This window comes from Brassica rapa, chromosome A04 (assembly GCF_000309985.2).
Source record: "Brassica rapa cultivar Chiifu-401-42 chromosome A04, CAAS_Brap_v3.01, whole genome shotgun sequence".
Lineage (NCBI taxonomy): Eukaryota > Viridiplantae > Streptophyta > Magnoliopsida > Brassicales > Brassicaceae > Brassica > Brassica rapa.
In genome coordinates, this window is record NC_024798.2 from 1,680,334 (window position 1) to 1,702,898 (window position 22,565).

The 22,565-nt window shown below is 37.1% G+C and overlaps 5 protein-coding genes across 6 annotated transcripts; all 5 read left to right on the forward strand.

Annotated features, from left to right (window-relative positions):
• Positions 1–4,752: 4,752 nt before the first annotated feature.
• On the forward strand, positions 4,753–11,316 carry LOC103862986 (MATH domain and coiled-coil domain-containing protein At3g58360-like). The gene is made up of 4 exons (XM_009140717.3): positions 4,753–9,155; positions 9,229–9,386; positions 9,853–10,079; positions 10,314–11,316. Exons 1-4 carry the CDS (start codon positions 9,049–9,051, stop codon positions 10,716–10,718), a joined length of 897 nt encoding a protein of 298 aa, XP_009138965.1. The 5' UTR covers positions 4,753–9,048; the 3' UTR covers positions 10,719–11,316.
• Positions 5,338–7,554, forward strand: LOC103863317 (MATH domain and coiled-coil domain-containing protein At3g58410). The gene is made up of 5 exons (XM_009141074.2): positions 5,338–5,515; positions 6,201–6,324; positions 6,408–6,469; positions 6,751–7,004; positions 7,150–7,554. Exons 1-5 carry the CDS (start codon positions 5,338–5,340, stop codon positions 7,552–7,554), a joined length of 1,023 nt encoding a protein of 340 aa, XP_009139322.2.
• A 505-nt stretch (positions 11,317–11,821) lies between the features above and the next one.
• LOC103862987 (MATH domain and coiled-coil domain-containing protein At3g58360) lies at positions 11,822–14,322 on the forward strand. Its single transcript, XM_009140718.3, has 4 exons — positions 11,822–12,440; positions 12,536–12,693; positions 13,168–13,394; positions 13,467–14,322. The coding sequence occupies exons 1-4, from the start codon at positions 12,334–12,336 to the stop codon at positions 13,869–13,871; spliced, it is 897 nt and encodes a 298-aa protein (XP_009138966.1). The 5' UTR covers positions 11,822–12,333; the 3' UTR covers positions 13,872–14,322.
• A 1,502-nt stretch (positions 14,323–15,824) lies between these two features.
• Positions 15,825–20,646, forward strand: LOC103862988 (MATH domain and coiled-coil domain-containing protein At3g58280). Its single transcript, XM_009140719.2, has 2 exons — positions 15,825–16,696; positions 16,781–20,646. Exons 1-2 carry the CDS (start codon positions 16,559–16,561, stop codon positions 17,183–17,185), a joined length of 543 nt encoding a protein of 180 aa, XP_009138967.1. The 5' UTR covers positions 15,825–16,558; the 3' UTR covers positions 17,186–20,646.
• LOC103862992 (MATH domain and coiled-coil domain-containing protein At3g58260) lies at positions 20,502–22,461 on the forward strand. 2 transcript variants are annotated; one of them, XM_009140721.3, is made up of 5 exons: positions 20,503–20,934; positions 21,095–21,251; positions 21,340–21,491; positions 21,659–21,810; positions 21,903–22,461. In XM_009140721.3, exons 2-5 carry the CDS (start codon positions 21,145–21,147, stop codon positions 22,314–22,316), a joined length of 825 nt encoding a protein of 274 aa, XP_009138969.1. In that variant the 5' UTR covers positions 20,503–20,934; positions 21,095–21,144; the 3' UTR covers positions 22,317–22,461. The 2 variants fall into 2 exon arrangements, with proteins under 2 accessions (XP_033146024.1, XP_009138969.1); XM_033290133.1 differs by having other exon boundaries at positions 20,502–21,251.
• The last annotated feature ends 104 nt before the right edge of the window (positions 22,462–22,565 follow it).

Below are 22,565 nucleotides of genomic sequence, written 5' to 3' on the forward strand. Positions count from 1 at the left end.
TTTTCTTATTTCGTCATAAATGAGTTATCGTGATGGTTTGTATTACCTCGCATGCGCTACCAATAATGGGTCAAGTTCAGTTTATGTTCCCTAAACAATTAGTAACGTGTCCAAGAAAATAAAAACAAATTAGTAACCTCTTCTTGGGAATCAACGATGATGATTTAAAACGATTTGCTTTCCTCCCCGACGTAATTAAAATGTTCTGCACTCCTGATTATCTCTTCGAAGTTGAAGATACGAACTTGTAGGTTAGCAGTGCTGCAGTGTTTGACCTCTCTATGTAAGTGACTTTGGAGAGTAATATTTAGATAAAATCCTCTTGTTTTGGTTATAAATTTGTTTGATTAATGGTTTCATTCGTGTCCTGCTCTCTTGTAGTATCACTGTTAGGAATCGTCATGGAAAATCAAGGTGATAAGAAGTTCACTTGGGTGATAAAGAGTCTCTCCTCTTGGCTATTTTATATGTATCATTCTAACTCATTTTGATTCACTTTTCCCTCTATTGTATTGATTTAAGTTACATGTGCTTAAAATCCTTTTTTTTCCTGTCGGTTTGTGTCATGTTTCTACTACCAAAAGATACTCGGACGCATCAGAGGAATCTGAAATTCAAAGCATGGATGTCAATGGCTTTCAAGTTCTTACTTCGCAGGTTTGAAATTTAAAACGGTGCAAACTGCTTGTTAGTCTTCAATACACATGATCATTTGTTTTGTATTAGTAACCTTTTGTGTTCTGATGCTATATACATCTTTGCTCCATTCACAGGTAGAACCTGTCAAAATGTAAGTTAGTGAGTTTCCCTTGAAGGTTTACGTATATTCATATGTCAATATATAGTACAAGAGGTTGAGTGATATCAGGGATCGACTCATAACTATACAGAATATACTGAGGAATAATATCTTAACAATCCTATCGATATCTATCCTCTAATACCCTCCCGCAGTTGCAGCGTGGGCTCTGTCACACCAAGACTGGATCTAAAGTTGTTGAAGAGCGAGGATGGTAATCCTTTCGTGAAAATGTCTGCATACTGAAGACTGGAAGGTATGTGATGAACTCGAACTTCTCCGAGAAGGACCTTTTCTCTGACAAAGTGAATATCTATCTCAATATGTTTTGTCCGTTGATGTTGGACTGGGTTTGTTGATAGATACACGGCACTCACATTGTCACAGAAGACCACGGTGGAGTGCTTAAGAGGTCTTCCCATTTCGAGTAACAAATTTCGGAGCCAGCAAGAATCTGAGACAGCATTTGCGACTCCTTTGTACTCTGCTTCCGCACTCGAGCGTGAGACCGTAGGTTGGCGTTTAACAGACCAGGAGATGAGGTTGTCGCCGAGGAAGAGACAGAAGCCAGAGGTCGAACGTCTCGTTGATGGACAGCCGGCCCAGTCTGCGTCTGTGTAAGCCGTGAGACGCAAGTTTTGTTTCCTCAATAGTTGCAAACCCATGTGTGTCGTGCCTTTGAGGTATCTGATGACCCGCTTGAGGGCTTGGAGGTGGCTCTCTCGTGGGTCATGCATGAACAGACAGAGCTGTTGAACGGCGTAGGAAATGTCCGGACGCGTGAATGTCAAGTACTGTAAAGCTCCAGCAAGGCTTCGATAGTGTGTAGGGTCTGCGACTGGCTTGCCTTCTTCCTCAGCCAGTTTGGATTTTAGATCAACCTGAGTCGCGCAAGGCTTACATTCTGACATTCCAGCTCTGGCTATGATGTCTTCAGCGTAGCGCGTTTGGTTGAGAAACAAGCCCTTTTCATTGTATTTTGCCGAGATACCGAGAAAAGAGTTGATGATGCCAAAGTCTTTCATTGGAAATTCTGATTTCAGGACGTCAATGATGGTGTTGCGGAGAGCATCTGTGGAGGCCGTGACACTGATGTCGTCTACGTAGAGGATTAGATAGGCCATTGCGCCGTTTTTGTTGTAGACAAATAGGCTTGCATCTGATCGACTTTGTATGAAACCGTTTGATGTAATGAGTTTCACAAATCTTGCGTTCCATGCGCGTGGGGCTTGTTTTAATCCGTAGATAGATCTATTGAGCTTGCACACGTGATTTGGTTTGGCAGGGTCGATGAAGCCTGGTGGCTGGGTCATGTACACCGTTTCGTCTAGTGTACCATGCAGGAAAGCGTTCTGCACGTCCAGTTGATTGACCTGCCAATTATTCATTAGTGCAACATGTAAGACAGTCCGAATTGTGGCCGGTTTAACCACTGGGCTGAATGTTTCCTCAAAGTCGACGCCATGTTCTTGGGATTTCCCATTCGCAACAAGCCTGGCCTTGTGGTTTTTGAATTCGCCTTCTGCATCATACTTATGTTTAAACAACCACATAGAAATGATAATATTAGTATCCGATGGCCTTGGCACTAAATCAAAAGTCTTATTTTTAATAAAAGCATCGTACTCCACTTTCATGGCTGGATTCCAATTTGGATCATCAAGCGCTTTGAGATAGCTCTTTGGTAGAGGAGATTGAGATTGAGTATTTGAGGTGTGAAGCGAAAGAAACTGTTTCGGCTTCGAGATGCCATGTCTGGAACGTGTAGTCATGGGGTGCCTAGGAGCCTCTCGTACCACTTGGGTAGGGAGAGTTGGCGGCTCAGGTTGAGCTGAAGGTGTTTGGAGAATCTGTTGAAAAAGAGGAGAAGGTTCGGTGTTTGTAAACAAGAAGTCATACGTTGATTCTTTCTTTATTTTAGAATCAGTGTAGGGAAACACGTTTTCATCAAACGTAACGTGACGTGAGATGATGATTTTCTTGGTGTGCAAGTCATAACACCGATAGCCTCTCTGGTTTTGAGGATAGCCAAGTAAAAGGCACTTAGAGGAGCGCGGAGAGAGTTTATGAGCATGAGAATGATTAGTGTTAGGGTAACACAGACATCCAAATATTTTGAGATGAGAGTAAGAGACGGGTTTATTGAAAAGTACCGAGAAAGGTGTTCGGTTCCTTATGGCTTTTGAAGGAAGAATGTTGATGATATGGACCGCCGTGTGAAGCGCCTCCACCCAGAATGAAGCAGGTAGATTTGCTTGGAACAGGAGGCTACGTACAGCGTTGTTAACGGTACGTATCATCCGTTCAGACTTTCCGTTCTGCTGCGACGTATGAGGGCAGGAGAAGCGGAACGTCATTCCCTTAGATGCGAAGAAAGCATGAAAGTCTGAGTTATCAAACTCGCCACCGTTGTCACATTGTAGTGACTTGATGTCTCTGCCAAATTGAGTCTTCACAAAGTTTGTAAAGTGCAGAAATTTAGAAAACGTTTCATGTTTATATCGCAAAGGGTAAACCCAGAGAAAGTGAGAGTAAGAATCAAGAAATAAAACATAATATTTGATCCCACTTAGGCTCTGGATTGGCGACGTCCATAGGTCGGAATGTACGATGTCGAAAGGTTTGTTGACAATCGTATTTGAAGATGAGAAAGGAAGCTTTGTGTGTTTTCCAAATTGACAAGCAGAACATAAGTGAGGCAAAGCTCTTTTATTATAAGAAATAGCAGAATTGGAAGATAAATAATTCAAAGTTTGACCACTAGGATGCGCTAAACGGCGGTGCCAAACATCAGATGAGGTAGAAAGAAAAGCCTGCGGCTGAGAAGTCGCATTATTTGAAGTAGGCAAAAGCGGGTATAGGTCTCCTGTGCTATCACTGCGGAGAAGAGTCCTCCGTGTTTGAAGATCCTTCACAGAAAAACCCATTGGATCAAATTCAACAGAACATGAATTATCTTTTGTAAAACGACGAACAGAGATCAAATTTTTGATAACAGAAGGAGTAACCAAAACCGAATTTAAAGACAAAGGACGAGATGTTGATTTGAAAGTGTAAGCGCCTGATGAGGTAATCAGAATTTTACCTCCATTTGCCACTGTAACAGTTTTTCCGGTGCTAGTATTAATAACAGACTTAAGATTACCTGCCGTGTTTGATAGGTGTGCGGTGGCGCCGGAGTCCATGTACCATTGGGAGTCTGTTGGATCAATGAGCGTCATTGTATTGAATGCTGAGGCAAAGTCCATCGTTGGTTGTGGTTGGTTACCAGTGTTGTTGTGCGGTCCTTGCACTAGCATTTGTTGTTGAGGGCGTGATCCGAGGAGACCCTGTTGTGGAGACATAGGCATGTGCGTCCAAGGACTGAATTGTTGTTGCGGCCACATTGGATACCCCTGTTGCCAGTACGGGTTGTTCCAGTTGTTGAACTGAGGGCGTGGCTGGAAGTTGTTGTTGCGCCCTCTTCCTCGACGTCCATTGCCCCTGTTTCCTCTGTTTTGAAACTGACGCGGTTGACTGCTTTGCGGGGTCGCCTTTTGTTCTGTTGTAGAGACTGCTGCAAGAACCTTAGGTGAAGAGGAAGATTCGTCTTTGTGGGATGGGACCTTCTTAGGTTTCCCAAGTCGTTCCTCTTCTAAGATGAGCATTGATCGAGCCTGCTCAAGCGTTGGGAATGGTTGGCGATGCTTGATAACATTGATTATGTTATCATACTTCTCGTTCAGGCCGTTGAGGAGGTAAGTGACCAGTGTCCTCTCCGAGACCGGTGCATCAACGTTTGCCATCAGATCAGCAATGGACTTTAGTTCCTGGCAGTAAGCCTGAATGGAGAGATCACCAATTTCTTGCGTGCGAAGTTTGTGATCCAGTTGAACAGCTCGTGCTTCTTTGTTGTCGCGGAAGTAGTTTTCAAGTCTAAGCCAGACTTCACGTGATGTTCCTCCAGTCTTGAAGGTACTTTTGAACAGATCCTTGGCGAGAGTGCCGTAGATCCATAGCTTAACCAAGCCATCACGCTTTTTCCAAGCCGCATCGTCATCGTTGGCGGGCAAGAGGGTTCCATCAAGGTGTCCGGAGACATCGAAGCTTTGGCAGTGGGTGAGAAACAGCTCGCGCCAAGCATCATAATTGGCTTCATCGGCGTCGAGGAGGAAGGGAACGTGTGTGTTTGATGTTGGTGATGCCAAACGCTCGTTCGAGAGGAGGAGTAGCAGCCGCCATTGATGAAATAGAGAGAAAGAGATAAAGAGAGATAGAAATAGAGAGAGATAGAAGCGAGATTGCAGTGGAAGGTTCAGGATATTGAACCCTCTGATACCATGTAAGTTAGTGAGTTTCCCTTGAAGGTTTACGTATATTCATATGTCAATATATAGTACAAGAGGTTGAGTGATATCAGGGATCGACTCATAACTATACAGAATATACTGAGGAATAATATCTTAACAATCCTATCGATATCTATCCTCTAATACAAAAGACATCCAGACATTGCAGTAGAGTTCCGTGCAAAGAACCAACATCTGAGGAACGCATGCATGGATTTCCTGCTCAGCTTAATCGATACATTGTGCCAGTCACTTGAGGATCTCTCCAATGAAGATCTTGTGGAAGCAGACATTGCACTTACGTACTTGAAAGACGCTGGTTTTAAGGTGGATTGGTTGGAGAAAAAGCTGGACATAGTTAAAGACAAGAAGGAGAAAGAGCAGTCCAGTTTGGCTCGGCTACAGGAAATGGAGGATTTTTTACTGAAACTGAAACAATAATGTTCAGACCTGAATGCCCTAGTGGAGAAGGAAGAGGAAGAGTTGTCGGACACAAGAAGTCCTATGTCATTCGATGATGTTGTTTGATTATTTGAGTTCTTAGACATTTTGTGTGTTTGTTGTCTTATTTTCTCCCTTGGTTTCAAAACAAGATGTTCTCTTGTTATGTAATTAAACTTGGTGTCATTTTGTGAAAATGTCTTTTGCCGTTACGGTCTATCTAAGCTTTGTCTACTAACTTTGTTGTATCTCTAAGTTTCTTGACGAGAAAGTAAACTACTTTGTGCCTGTAACACTGATCTTGGAAAGTTCTTAGGCTCTTTGAGTTATGAAAATCCTTCTACACATTTCCTCCGATCATTTGCATTCTTTGTAATATGGAACGTTGCGTCGATATATTATTATTACAAACAGTATTATTATATATGTTCTTTTTTTGACAAAACTGTATTAATATGTTTAATCTATATTCTATTCCATTCATCATAAATTCAACACAGAACATATTAGAATTGTTAAAAGTAGAATAGTAGAACATATATGAAACGTTTGCACTATTAAGAAAACATGCACCGATAGCTACTACACTCGCTTAGTTCATGTTCCCTAAGTTAAGTAACATGCACCAATAGGTAATCTTGCTCAGTTCATATATATATTCCCTAAGCAAATTTTAAGTATTATTGGGAACAAGGATGGAGCAAAATCTAAAACTCGTTATTCTGATCCTTATGAGGGCACTACTGGCTACGCCTGGTACACGTAACACTTAAAGTCTTAACCCCACTCTTTTGTTCATTTATATTGTAATGATTCATTTATTTTGTGTTTATTGGCAGTTGCCTTGGAGCTGTTCGCAATGCAGTCAAACATGAAGACTTGTCTGTGCTTTTTCACTACGGTCCATCGTTGCCCACTGAACTAAAAAGATATCTCAAGTATCGCCTGACTATTGTGAATTAACTTTCGGAAGAGCTTTCCATATTTAAAGGTTTTTCTTACTAAACCTCAGGATTCTCTTTCGAGATTAATTCGTCATTGTCAGTATCATATATCGTATCCAAGATTTTTTTTTTTAATGCATGTTAGATTAATTTTACTAGTACACTGTTTTTTTATCTGTTTTATTTTTTAGCAAATTCTTTATTGATGTTTATTAAACATTTGGGTGGAATTTTACAGAAGGGATGCAATGGTTTTATCCAATGACAATGGACTTGGCTTATACATCTGTGGTTTTGCTTCCAAAATTTCTTGACAAAGATAGTGGCTTCCTTGTAAACGATCAAGTGAAGATTGTTGTGGAGGTTGATGCTCTTCAAGATATACCAGTGGAAACTGAGAAGACAGAGGAAAATGATTGTGTTTTGCTGAAGGAAGGTTCATCAATAATGGAAAGCATTGATGTCAATGGTTTTCATGTTTTTCCTTCACAAGTAAGACATTTATTAATGGTGTGTCTTTGTTACTCTAGAAGACTCATTCCCATTGATTTTTTTTTTTATAAGTATAATACTTTGCTTATTCTAATGACCAAATAAGGCTATATCATATGTGTTTTATGTCTGTCTCCACTGGCAGGTAGGATATGTGAGGCGTTTATTTGAAAAGCACCCTGACATTGCAGTTGATTTTCGTGCAAAGAACCAACATGTGAGGAACGCATGCATGAGTTCCCTTCTCGGCTTAATTCAGACATTGTGCAAATCACTTCAAGAACTATCCAATGAAGATCTTATCGAAGCAGACATTGCACTGAAATATGTGAAAGATGCAGGATTTAAGGTTGATTGGCTGGAGAAGAATCTGGACCAAGTCAAAGAAAAGAAGTTGAAAGAGCTGTCCGGTTTGGCCATGCTCCAAGAAACTGAGGAAAAAGCACTGAGACTGAAGAGAAAGTTTGAAGAGCTTGATGCTCTTGCTGAAGAGCAGAAGAAAGAGTTGTCAGCCACCAGAACTTCTCTCACCTTCGACGATGTTGTTTGATGATTTGAGATCTTAGTCATCTGGTGTTCTGTTGTCTTAGTTTGAGACACCAGAACCTCTTTCTTAATAAGTGGGAACTCTTTTGAAGTCGCATTCTCTTTGTTCTATGTTTTTTCTTCTGTTGGTTTTATTTTCAACTAAGTTTCTCTTCTTCATGCACCTCAATTTCTTGTTATTTCAATGTTTAAGAATTTTTACTGCATATCATCTGTTTCTTCATGATTCGTGGAGTACTGACTTTTGGTTTTCCTGGTTCTTGGTAAAGTATTGCTGCATCACATCATATGTTTCTCTCTTTATTTCTTTAGCCATTAATCCTTTTTGCTTTCACTTAAGTGTGGTTCAATTTCTGATCATAATTAGTTAAATTTGTTACTGAGAAGCTATGAGTACTTACTCAGCACCTTGTCAAGATATGCACACTTCCAGGTACAGTTGCATAGCATGGAGCTGGTGGTCTTGGTTCTTAAATTTTTGCTGAGGAATGAAAAAGGCTTTCGCCGCTAGAGTTCCTCTCTCGTTCAGCGATGTTATTAGCTGATTGAGCAGTATGAGACTGAATATGGAGAAGAACTGGTCTGACTAAGACTAACAGAATGTTCTGCTTTCGTTAGTGTTTAAACTATGCTCTCTTCTTTGCTTTTTGTCTTGTTAAAATGACAATCAAATTCCAAGGCTCTATCTCATATCTCGGGATGTATAAACAAAACTTTTCAACTTGTTTGATTACAATCACGAGTACTCCATTCACCGAGAACCCACCATCCTCTGCATGAAGTTCAGTAAGGGGTATCATGGATTCAAAGAGTAGATATCCCTTCAAACCAGTGGCTGGTTTCTGTAACATCACGAAATGAAATTCATACAATTACTTCATGAACTATGCACCTAAAGATTAAAGCCAACCTAAAACACCCTTTACAAAACAAAGAGTTGAATAACTTTTGCAATCATTCAATATAATGAATCAAGCATTGATCAGATGGATAAACATTTACCTTCACGTATTGAGAGTTTTTTTGAATAAGCAAGATTCTCCAGAAACAAAGACAAGTAATCACCGTCATTTCCCTTGGGATAAGCTACAAGTTTCCTGCAAGAAGAAAACAAAGTAAAGAAGCCGAATAGTTACTTTCTTCTTCCGCCATGGTCCGACTCATCTTCTATGCTCTCTTCGTCATGTTCTCTGTTCAGCTAATTAATAAATTGAAAGTGTTAAGAAGGTTGTTGATTAAATCTATTAATTTTTTTTAACAAAATCCAAAATTATGTTTGATTTGTAATCGTAACCTAAATATTTTATGAAATATTTTACAAGTATTGGTTTCCGCTTTTTTAGAACGAAATCAACTTTTTAAATATCTTAAATCAGAGAGGCACATGCACCAAGACTGTACGTAAGCCCTAAGATTAAAAACTGATGGCTGCTTGTTACTCTAGAGTTTTAGGGTTGTTCTAACACTTATGTTCTGCTAGTTTGATTGCAGAAAAATCATGGGGGAGCACTCAATGAAGAAGATCACTTGGACGATCAAGAACTTTTCATCTTTGCAACGTGAGAAAATTTGTTCTGATCCATTCGTGGTCGGTCGTTGCGAATGGTAAGGCTTTCAAGTACTTTTGTCCATAAAGATTCAGGTGATATCTCTCACACAGTAGACTTATTTGCTGCAGGCGTCTTTGTGCATATCCCAAGGGAAACAACGTTGACTACTTGTTTCTATTTCTTGAAGTCGCCGATCATGAATCACTGCCTTGTGGATGGAGAAGAAACGTTCGATTTTCCCTAAGTATAGTAAACCAAAACACCATAAAACGTTCCAGACAAAATGGTGATTATTTCTTCACCACTGCTCGCTTTTCCAAGAGTTAGGTACATCTTATGTTTGGTTTGCAAGCTCATATATAGGCTTGTCTTGGTACTAGCATGCTCGATCCGGAGCATAGGCAAAGAAACCGGTAGCTTAGGGCATACAATTTGAGTTGTATGCAGGACATTATGAATAATAAGGACGTACATTTTTATTTGACCGTAGGACATTATGAAAAAAATTTAATGCTAGACAGTAGTGTTCTATGTTTATCAAGGGTGTTTTTGTGTTAGGGTTGTTCTAGATTAGTTTTGAAGCTTTGTGCCAAGTTGTGAACATTGTTTTTGAGAGTATTCTTGCAATGCTTTATTCTTTTTTTTTTTCTTCTGAATACTAGGCCGTAACCTCCAGACCCGAAACCACAACATGTAGTGCTTTACTCAATGTCACTAGACTGATTATGTGTTCTGATTTGTGTATTTTATAGATGAGCAAAAGTGGTTTGGTGAGGAGTCTCCTCGTTGGGGTCGTGTATCCATGTTTCCCCTTAATGAGATCCATGCCAAAGAGAGTGGATATTTGGTAAACGGAGAACTCAAGATTGTTGCTGAGATTGAGGTCATTGCAGCTATTGGCAAGTTAGATATAGCAGAGGAAACTTCAACAATAATAGAAACCATGGATGTTAATGGCTTTCAACTTTTTCCTTCACAGGTTAGAAATCTAAGAATATGTTATGTGTTCTATTAGTATGGTGCCTTGTCTTTTGTGTAGTCTCCTAAAACTGCTCTCTGAAAATGTTATGTCTTCTATAGTTTGGTGCCTTTTGTGTTTGTCTCTGCTCTCTAAATATGTTATGTGTTCTATAGTATGGTGCCTTTTGTGTTGTTTCCTGAAACTGCTCTCTGAATATGGATTCTACTTGATGCTTTTCTTTTTCATTCTCAGTTGGAACTTGTGAGCCGTTTGTTAGAAAGGCACCCAGAGATTGCATCCGATATCCGTACTAAGAACCCAAATCTTAGGACGGGTTACATGAGCTTGCTACTTAGTCTGATTGAGACTCTGCGTCAGTCGCCTCACGAGCTCTCCAAGACTGATCTGGCCGAGGCAGATGCTGCTTTGGGATCCATGACCAATGCTGGATTTAAATTGGATTGGTTGGAGAAGAAGCTCGATGATATGGCCGAGAAGAAGGAGAAAGAGGAGGCTGGTGAGGCTCGAGTGCGGGAAATCGAGGAAGAGTTGAAGGATTTAAACCAGAAGTGCTCAAACCTGGAAGCTCAGCTGGAGAAGCAAAAACTAGAGTTGTCGGCTGCAAAAGCTCCTATCTCATTTGATGATGTTTTTTAATGTTCTTGAATTCTAGGCTGGAGGTTCTTGTTTTAGGCGAACAAATGGTTTCTAGTACTACGTAATGGAGTACATTGGTTTTAAGTGAAGAGATGGTTTTAACCCAGGTTACTTGAGGAAAAAGTAATACCTCTACGTCTATTTAACTTCACATCGTAGTGTATGTTGCTTACAATGTTTTTTTTCCTAAGTCATATTTTTTTAATGTAAGAAAACATTCATACTTTTTTTTTTGTCATCATATTCATACTTTAAGTTTTTGTTTGGCAACATAGATAGCAGTTAAAAAAATATTGTTGTTTGAAAACATGGATATCACTAACTTACGAAAAAAGAAAGTAATGAGCTTATGCTATTAAAAAAATTAGATTTATGTTATGTTAAAAAGTAATGAGTTTATGTTATTTGATATACATATTCAAATCAAAATAACAATTTAAAATTGATTCATATCAAAAATTCATTATACATATATTCAAAATTTGATTTTTACTAACATGTTTTCCAATAACCATTATAAAAATGTTTTCAATATCTGTAAGAAAAATACAATACAAAACTCGATTTGAAATATCAACTTAAATTATAGTTTTTATATTTCACATTGAAATTTAAAAATATAATATATCTGATTATTTATTTGATTGTATGTATAAAATAATGTTAATTATAAGAAAACTTATTTGATGGTACATATAGAATACGAATAATTATATGATAACACATATTTTTGTAATCTATGATGACACATATAGGATATATAATAGTCATTAGAGGTGGGCGTTCGGGTTTGTTTTCTGGTCTGTTTGGGATTTCGTGTTCGGTTCAGATCTTTGAAGATTCAGTTTGGATTTGGATAACCAATTTAAATTGGTTTGGTTTAAATATTTGGATAGAGAATTAATAATTATTTAAGTATTTTTAGAGTTTTGAGTATATTTTAACTAATTTAGATATCTACATTTGATTATTTGTATATATTTTCAAGTATTTAAACGAACTTAAAAATATAATATATATTCTGAATGTTTTTATATATAATAAATCTAAAAATAATTAATATATATAAGTAAATAAATCTATTTTGGATATCCAAAATACTTCGGTTAGGATCGGATTAGGTTTCGATTCTTCAAATACCAAAATTTTGAATAATTCAAATATTTAATCAATTTCGGTTCGGATTTGGTACTACTTATTCGGATTGAGATCGGTTCGATTCTTCGAATTTGAATTTTTTTGCCCAGCCTTAAATAGTGATATGAAAAACAAATAGCATCATTTAAAAAAAAATACAGCCGCACAGACGCGCGGTTCAAAATCTAGTAAAACTTAAAAGTTAAAACAATATTTTATTTGTTTTGTTCCAAATCATGTATACAATTATCAATAAATAAAAATCTCAACAACCTTATCTATCAGAAATATATGTTAACAAAATCTTGAATTATATTTGCTTTTTAAATCGTAAAATTATTTTGCTATAAACAGTTTACAAAGAGAGGCACATGTACCAAGAGTGTAAACCCTAACGTTAAAACTGTTGGATGTGTGTTATTCTGAATTTAGGGTTTTTCTTACATTTATGTTCTGCTAGTTAGATCGCAGAACAATTATGGAGAAGCAATCAAGAAAGAAGATCACTTGGACGATTAAGAACTTCTCATCTTTACAATGCCAGAAACTTTGTTCTGATCCATTCGTTGTCGCTCGTTGTAAATGGTAAAGGCTTTCAAGTTATTTCGTCCATGTGGATTTAGGTCACATTATCCCACACACTACTGTTTTTTTTATTCTTTGTTTCGTTCTTGATGCAGGCGTCTTTGTACCTATCCCAAGGGAAAGAACGTTGATTACTTGTTTCTGTTTCTTGAAGTCGCCGATCATGATTCACTGCCTTGTGGATGGAGAAGAAACGCCCGATATTCCCTAACTATAGTCAATCAAAACTCCGTAAAACGTTACAGACAAAACGGTGATTATTTCTTCACCACTGCTCACTTTTTCAAGAGTTACTTTATGCAAATTGTTTTCATTGACAGTTTCGTAATCACTTAGAGGATCACCTCTTATGTTTGGTTTTCGAGCCGAGTTCTTATATAGGCTTGTCTTGGTACTAGTATACCCAGTCTGGAGCATAGGCAAATAAACGTCATCACAATTTTATACTACAATTTTAGTTGTATGTATGACATTATTAAAAAATTATATGAAAAATATGGAAATAAACTTTTACTTGAGTATAGGAACATTATGAAAAAGTTTAAAATGTCAGACTGTAGTGTTCTATTTTCTCAAGTGTGTTTTTATATTAGGATGGTTTTAGATTTAGTTTTGAAGTTTTGTGCAAGTTGTGAACATTGTTATTCAACCACATGAGAGTATATCTTGCAATGCTTTATTCAATGTAAATTGACTGATTATGTCAACTTCTGATATGTATCTACAGATGAACAAAAGTGGTTTGATGAGAAAACTCCCCGTAGGGGTCGTGTATCGATGTTCCCCCTTAATGAAATCCATGCCAAAGAGAGTGGATATTTGGTAAACGGAGAACTCAAGATTGTTGCTGAGATTGAGGTTATTGAAGTTCTTGGAAAGTTTGATGTAACAGAGGAAACTTCAACAATAACAGAAACCATGGATGTTAATGGCTTTCAACTTCTTCCTTCACAGGTTAGAAACTAAAACTATGTGTTCTGAATAGAAATTCTCCTTTATTTTTTTGGTTTTTGTTTTCATTCTCAGATGGAACTTGTGAGCCGTTTGTTAAAAAGACACCCAGATATTGCATCTGATTTTAGTACAAAGAACCCAAATCTTAGGACGGGTTACATGAGCTTGCTACTTAGTCTTATTGAAACTCTGCGCCAGTCGCCTCACCAGCTCTCCTACACTGATCTGGTCGAGGCAGATGCTGCTTTGGAATCCATGACAAACGCTGGATTTAAATTGGATTGGTTGGAGAAGAAAGTTGATGAGATGGCTGAGAAGAAGGAGAAAGAGGAGGGTGGTGAGATTCGAGTGCGAGAAATCGAGGAAGAGTTGAAGGATTTGAAGCAGAAGTGCTCAGACTTGGAAGTTCAGCTGGAGAAGGAAAAACTAGAATTGTCGGCTGCAAATGCTCCTATCTCATTCGATGATGTTATGTAATGTTTTTGAGTTCGCTGCAGGTACTTGGAGGTTTTTATTTGGTGTTCTTACTCGTTTTCAATCTTGGTTCTGTGATGTTGTTTGGATAATGAAGTCATCAGTGACTTAAGTCAAAGCTCTGCTTCTTATATCTGCTGCGTTTATCCCATTGTTTTTGCTAATAAACGGTTTAAGCTAGGTTACTTGATGACAAAGTAATTTCTATGTGTCTGAGCACAGTGTTGTCTAGGGCTGGGCATAATATTCGTACCAGCTGGCCTGAAACCGACCCGAAAATCAGGATATCTAATCCGGTCGAATCCTGCCTAAATATCCAAAAATATTCTTTTTTGAAATCCCAAAAAACCAAAAAGAATCCGATCCGCACCGAGAACCGAAAGAGTATTCAACATATCCAAACATATAAATATATATAATATTATTTATAATTATACTCTTACTAATATTAATACCTAAAATTAAATTATAAATTGAATATAATAGTTCTTTTGGGCATTTACAGATATAAATTGATATTTTGGATACAAAATACCCAAATGACATTGTATCCATGGTTACTTTGGGACAAAAAATAACCAATTCGAACCATATATATGTTGAGTATATTTGGGTTTTTGGTTATTTTCGGATAAGTCTAAATAGTTTAGATATAAAATATGCGAATGAAATTGTTTGGTTACTTCAGTTAAAACCCAAACCTATCTAAATGCGGGAAGTTCCGACTCGAATCCAATCAGGTTTTTTGTAATACCCGAATGAAACGTTTTTAAAAACTATATCCAAATGCTCATGTCTGATGTTGTCGGGTGGGGACATGCAATTACTCCCTACTCGTCATGTACTCGGTATTTGGTCGGTACTTGATTTATTTAAATTACTTTCGAGTATTAAACAAAGTAATTGCTACGTGTGACAGTGTGGTGGATAAGAGCACAATTATCGCAGGTGCTTAAGCCGTTGCTTAGAGTTAATTTCAATTAAAAAAAAAAAAAAATTAAGAAAAGAGAAAACACGGCGCTTAATTAAGCCCGTGAAACAACGCTGCTTAGTGTGCACGTGTCAAGACAGGGGAGGGATGAGTGAAGTTTACGCGTGAAACAAATCAAACTTGGTTCTCTCTCTCTCTCTCTCGAATTCTCTCTCGAATCCTCTCTCCCGATATGCGAATCGCAATCGTCTCGGTGGCTCTGCTACCCTCGTCTCCCTCGGTGGCTCGGCGTCGACGATCTCGATGGTGGTTCTCCTCGACTGGGACGGAACTCTCGCGACGCTGGCTCTCTTCAAATCGAAAGGTAAGCGTCTCTTGTGTTCTTCGATTTTGCATGTGTTTAGATTTTGAATTTTATTGTTCTGATAGGCTATTTTGTGTTTGTTATATGTTGGTTAGGTGTATTGCTGGTGATGGAGCCCTCTCTCGGTGGAGACGAAGCCTTTGTTCTGTCTCGTCGATTTGGTGTATCGGTGGCGACGGAGCTCTCCTCGACGGCGACGGAGCTCTCCTCGACGGCGACGTAGGTGCCGTTCGGCAAAGGTAAAGCTTCCTTCTTTCTCGTTTATTTGTTTGATGCGGTTTGTCCTGAAACGGGTGATGGTTTCATCAATTATGATTGGGTTGCAAGTTTGTTTCAATTAATATGGATGGATTAAAATAGATTTGTTTGTAACTTTGTTTCAACTTGGATTAGTTTCAATTTAGATGGAAGGATCAAATTTTATGTTCTCTCTTCATAAAGTCGTTTAGATATGTTTTCACTCTGTCTATTTAGATATGTTTTGGTTGCAAGTTCGTTAATGTTTCAGATGGGTGGATCAAAATCTTTTTTGATTCTGTCTGTTTCAGTTATGAAGCTAAGTTTATTTGTAAGAGTTTTCCATAATTTTTTTTTTGATTACTTTCTGTGTGTTGTGTCTTAACATGCGGAGTAAGTTTGGTCGAGGGTAGAAGCATGGAGTACATTTGGTCTTCGCAATACAGGTAAATGTCTACTTCCCTTGAATTGATTGCAAGCTTTACGGTTGAGTTAGATAGTTAATGTTTTTATTTAGTGAACTAGGTTGTGGTTGTGGGATAAATAGAAGTGATGGTTAGCTAGAAACCGAGATTCTTGTCAAGCTTTAACTCTGTAATTAATATGGGTGTGTTAAATAGAAGTGATGGTTAGCTAGAAACCGAGATTCTTGTCAAGCTTTAACTCTGTAATTAATATGGTTGTGTGTTAAATAGAAGTGATGGTTAGCTAGAATGATTCAATATATGTTATTGTTTGTTTTACATTTTTCATGCATTTGATTTTCACTATACCAATTTTGAAAAGAGGAAGAATGATTCAATATATGTTTCATCTTGTGTCTTCATAGAATATCGTTGGATACATGCATGCATCATAGTAATACACGGCAAAAAAGTAGCTCAAATGTAAAAAAAAAAAAAAAGAAGAAGAAAATAGTAGCTCAATTAGATGGACACCATTAATATCACATTGCTTGCTTGATTATACTATTTATTAATTTTGTTATTATGACATGAATATCAAGTCTCAAATGCATGCATTTTGTTTAAATCTCTTTCTTATCTCCCCAAATATATATCCTCTATGGTCTCTATTCCTTTCTGCAAATCAAACTGAAGGGTAATCATCCTTAACTAAGCATTTCTAGTTCAAAAGTGAGTGATTATCTTTGTTCCAATGGTGAACAATACAGAGAGTAGTGAGTCTAGCGATGACGAACAGAGTTACTCATCCTCATCTGAAGAATGGTCCAAGTCATCGGACGATGCTGATGAAATTGTGGAAGTCAATGGGTTTCAGGTTCTTGATTCACAGGTGATGATAAATCAAGAAACTATAAATATCAATATTAATAGTGTAAAACAAATAAACAACGATTGGACATTGCTTGTTTCACAGGTAAACCAAGTGATGGCAATCTTTGAGAAATATCCAGACATGGCATCAGATTTCAGTTTAAAGAACCAACAGCTTAGAAATGCTTACATGGGTGTTCTTCTCAACCTAATTATGACACTATGCCAATCGCCTGATGAGCTCACAATGGACGATCTAAACAAAGCAGACAGCACAGTTTTGGATCTAACAAAAGCAGGCTTTAAGTTGCATTGGTTGCGTCAGAAAGTAGACGAGGCTTTCCTTAAAAAGGAGAAAAAACGGGAGTTTAGGGCACGGATTAGATTACTTGAGGAAAAAGTCAAGAAGCGAAAGCTGTCTTTGTCGGATTTAGAATCTGATCTGAAGAAACAGAAAGCTACAGCTTTGGCTACTGAAACACCATTTGATTTCAGTGATATTGTTTGATAAAAGGAAGTCACTGATTGAGTGTTTTTGTTGAAGCTCTCTGCTTATTTCCTTAACTTTTTCTTATTTCAATACAGTCTGTCTTCTTTGAAGAAAAAGACTTTACGTATGGATCAAGTATCATATACACCATTTTTACAGAATAAATATGAAACAGAGCATCTGCTTCCCAAGTTTGCATGTATAAAAACCGAAGAGTGAACCCTAGCTATTGAAAGTCAATGAGTTCTTTGACATTAGGAAAAAAAAAATGCTTTCACATAAGAAATAAGTTTCTCCAATGTGGTGACAGAAAAAAAAAGTTTCTCCAATGTATAGATAAATTTATGGTTCATCTATTCAAAAATGCAAGTCCATAGTTTAAAATAATATGGACTACAAAATATATCTATGATATTATTTGAGAAATCACATGTCGCTCTTACGTTAATTTTCAAAATAGTGAGTTATAAAATTAAATTTAATGAATTATAAATTAGACATATAATTACTAAAATTACCTTTTTCTTCTTTTTAATACATTTATAATTGAGTTTTTAATTTTAGTTTATTTTTCTCCAAAATTCACATAAATAATAAAAATGAACTATGTATAAAAATAAAAAACTTATATATAACGAATTTTGTTTTTATTTTTCTTTATATGCTAATAAAATAACACAAAAAATATCTATAAGAAAATTTAATTTTTTAAGTTGTAGTTACAAATTTAATCTTAATGAATTGTAAACTATACAGAATTGCGGGAAGACTTATGCTTATAAAAACAGTCATTGCCAGTACAACAAACTTCTGGAGCTCTGCTTTCTGCCTTCCCAAGGCTTGTATGGATGATATAGAGAGTATGTGTTCCGCGTTCCTTTGGAGTGGGTCTCCAAGTGACTCTACTAAAGCGAAGGTAGCCTGGCGGGATGTATGCTCCCCGTTAGAAGAGGGTGGGCTGGGAGTCCGAGCATTAACTGAGATAAATACAGTCTCATCTCTCAAACTAATATGGCGGTTGCTTAGCGGTTCACAGTCTCTTTGGGTTGATTGGGTGAGGAAGTACCTTATGAGGAATGAATCCTTCTGGGATATACGAGATACTGGATTGGGGTCCTGGATATGGCGGAAGTTATTGAGACTGCGCTACCTTGCAAAACGGTTCGTTCGTATGGAAGTGCACAATGGACAGCTGGTGCATTTTTGGACTGATATATGGCACCCTTCTGGTCGTTTGATAGAGGTGGCGGGTGAAATAGGGACTCAAAAACTGGGTATTGCTAGGTCTGCGTTAATTTCTGAAGTAAGGGTCGGAGCTCACTGGTCTTTTCGTCGCTGTCGTGATGTCAGAATGCGAGAAATAATCCACATGATCGAGGCTCATCACTTGGCGGAAGATAGAACAGCAAATGATATTGTCCTATGGCGGAAAAATGAGAATGAGTTCTGCGATATTTTCTCTACCTCAGCGACATGGCAGCAAATCCGTACTCACAGGACGCAAACAACCTGGAGCAAAGTGGTTTGGTTTTCTCTTGGGGTGCCACGTTTTGCTTTTATTACCTGGCTGGCAATAAAGAACAGACTTTCCACTGGCGACCGTGTGCAGAGCTGGGGAATAACTCAAGGATGCTTATTTTGTGGCGAACCACATGAATCACGAGATCATTTGTTCTTTGCATGCCCCTATACGTTCACACTCTGGATAGAAGTGGTAGGCAGCCTGCTTGATAGGGACGCGGACCCTGACTGGGAAAGCACGCTTGATCATTTACAAACGGGAAGATTTGATCAGACCCGTTTCATCCTTCTTCGATTGGTGTTTCAAGTTACAGTTTACATGATATGGAGGGAGAGGAACAACAGGAGGCACTCTCAGAAGCCAAGACAGGTTCAACAGCTAGCGAAGATCATTGACAAGACAGTAAGAAATAGACTCTTGTCTGTGAGATACTGGGAGAAGCCTCGCTTAAGGGGGCTAATGCAATATTGGTTCCAAACACATAGCTAGATAGGAAATTTTATTCTTTATTCAACCATGTACATAAACTCTTTTTCCTATGATGATCAAAAAATTTAACATTTCATCAAAAAAAAAAAACTATACAGAATTGCCATTATCAAAATTATTTTTATTTCCCTTTTTCTTAATAATGTTTTAGCTGAATTTAATTTTTATTTATATATATTTTAATCTTTTTAAAATTCACATAAATAATGAAAAGGAAATATCTATAAAACATAATTTTGTTTTAGTCATATTTTTTATAAAAGAACATCAATAAAAAGTAAATATATATATATATATAAACATAGTTTTATAAAAGATAATATAGTTATTTATCTTCAAAAATAATAATATGTTTTCATCTCTAAAATTTAAAATAATTAATATAGTACTATTATTTTATTTCTCCTTGTATGAGACCGGTAAATTAATAGTTTGTGAGCTGCTTGGGACGGTGTTGAGATGCTTCTAGCAGGTCCGGCTCTGGCCCAGTGCTAGAGGTGCATTTTCACATGGTCTATTTTATTTTTTGACTTTTTTAGCTTAGCTTAAGGTTCTATTTAAAAGAAAATATTTGTATGAAGAAATGGATCTCAAAATTTGTGTAGCACATGGTCCATTTTATGTTTGAGACGGATCTGGCTTCTAGTAAGGTAGAATTGCCAGTACGATGCCGAATGTCGGCAGAATTGCCTTCTTTGTTCTCTCATTGGTTTTCTCGTGCATGTTGATGACGGTAGTATGCATAAGAGCGCTAAATTTGTCATTAATTATGGGTATCGTCATAGTATACCTTATGAGTTATGACCGAGCAGCTTTCCGCTGGTTTTTCAACTGGTGAATTTTAATATTGCTAGAGGAGTGGAAGAACTGCTCCATGCATATCTTCATGATTTGTACGTCTGTATGCATTATGTTAATCTTGGTTACTTTTATGCAGTTTGGACCCAGTTTCAAATCTCATTTGAAGACGAAACCAGATCTATAGTTTCATAAATCATTTTAAAGTGTTTAATAAATGCAACAAAAATTAGTTAGTTTAAACCTATTAGAACAAAAATAGTTATTGTTCATTTTAGACGATTATATACAACTGAATATACTCAAATAATGAGTAAGTAAATCGATCATGATTCTTATTCTAAAAATTAGCGATATATTTAAGTCAGCAACTTCGTATTACTTAGAATGGTCTTTTACTACAAAATCAGTATTTTAACTATAAATCTTTATCATTGCGAATTATGATATTCAAAAAAAGATATATTTATATATATATATATATAAATGTATATATATATAAAGTTTTTATTTGTAATAATTATAAGACATAAAACAATTAACAAAACTGAAATTTGATTGTAAACTACAAATAAACCTGATTTTTGTCGTCCATATGGATGCAGAGCTACCGGAATGGTTCGCAGAGTCTACATGAATCTGTTTTGTTTGCTGACAAAAAAAAAAAAAATAAATAAACCTGATTTTTATCTATCCAATCCTGATATGTTTCCGGTCTACGGTTTAATCTGGATTGATCACCGGTTTGGTCCGGTCTAATAAACTCTAGAAATAACCCGGTGAGCTATTGTCCGATAGTTTGTGTAAGGTCCAATTGGTCTGGCCCATCATAATTGTATGTATCCACAACAATTAATAACCCGATGAGCTATATATATATACTAGGAGACGAAGCGATTCATATTTATCTCCAAACCTGTCTCTCTCTCTCTCGATCGACACTCGAAACCCTGTGGCTGTGAGTATATAGTTCATTATTTTCGTCCTCTTATACACCCTCGTCTATGTTTCTATGTTCCTTTTGTCAGATTGAAAACTTGTTAAAATTAACTATTAGAATTTCACAGCGGAATCTTTAATCTCTATGTTTATAGTTTTATTTGTGGTCTGATAATTAGATTTACAAATTCGGGGGAGTACGTGATCAGCCACGGTCGGGTCAAGAATAATGGGGAGTCAAGTTGACAGCAAGTTCACTTGGGTGATTAAGAACTTAGCCCCTTTTGGATCGCAGATAATTTATTCTGACTCATTCGTAATAAGTGGGTGCAAATGGTACGTGAGACGAGAACTATTCTCTAATGTTTTAAGCGTGTACGTATGCATATATGCTCTCGTTGATTCGTTTTTTTTTTTCCTACAGGCGTCTTATTGCCTATCCCAAAAGTAAATTGCTTAACTACTTGACTTTGGAAGTTGCTGATTCTGAATCTTTTCCTATTGGATGGAGAAGGCTAGCAAATTTTTCCGTGACTATATTAAATAAGGCTCTTAAACAAATCTACCGACGACAAGGTGAGCTTGCTACTTTTTGATTCTTCTTGTTTTTGGGGCCAAATGGAATAATTTCATTTGCCCAGAACCGGCCTATTTATGAAGTTGGGAACAATTGATATTTAATTAACTGGTTTTATATCAACCATGTAACTTATGAGATGAATGCCTGCATTGTGGTGTTATAGTAACACAACAGTGGTTTGATCACAAGACTCCCAGGTTGAGTTTTCCACTCATGAAAACCACCCTTGGGTTTCTGGTGGATGAAGAAGTCAAAATTGTTGCTGAGATAGATGTTGAAGTTATCATTAATGGATTCGAAGTTCTTCCTTCACAGGTAAGAAACAAGAAAGACTCATTAGGCTCTTTGTATATATATATATATATAATATGGTTTTACTTTTCACATTTTTCTTTGCTCTCTCCTAGGTCAAATCTGTCAACCGTTTGTTTAAGAGACAGCCAGACATTGCATCAAAGTTTCCTATAAACAACCCACTTCTGAAGACATCATACATGAATGTCCTACTCAGCTTGACTAGGGCTTTGCACTTGTCACCTCAGAAAATCTCCAATGGTGATCTATCTGATACAGAAACTACTCTTGCACACATGAAAAGTATAGGTTTTAAGTTGGATTGGTTGGAGAAAAAACTTGGGGAGATAAAAGAAAAGAAGGCAAAAGAGAAAGCTGGTAAGATTAAGATCCAAAATACTGAGGAAAAGTTGAAGGATTTGAAGCAGAAGTGCTTAGACCTTGAAGCTCAGCTGGAGACTGAGAAGGCAGAGGTTTTGGCTGCAAGTGCTCCTCTCTTGTTGTCTGATGATGAAGATGTTTTCTGATGAATTGAGTTCTTAGGTACTTGAGTTTAGATTCTTCTAATGCTAGGGTGTTTTGGTAACTAAATGGTTTGTAGTTTGGCCTTAAGACTCTTTCTTTAATTGTAACCAAGACGTCACACCCGGATGAAACATTCGCCTTTAACTCTCAAATGTTAAGTAGATATAGACCTACGGTACGGATCATCTAGTTTTTATACCCTAATTGTTTTAGGCTCATAAATATCAAGTGTTTCTTGATGGAAAAGTAAC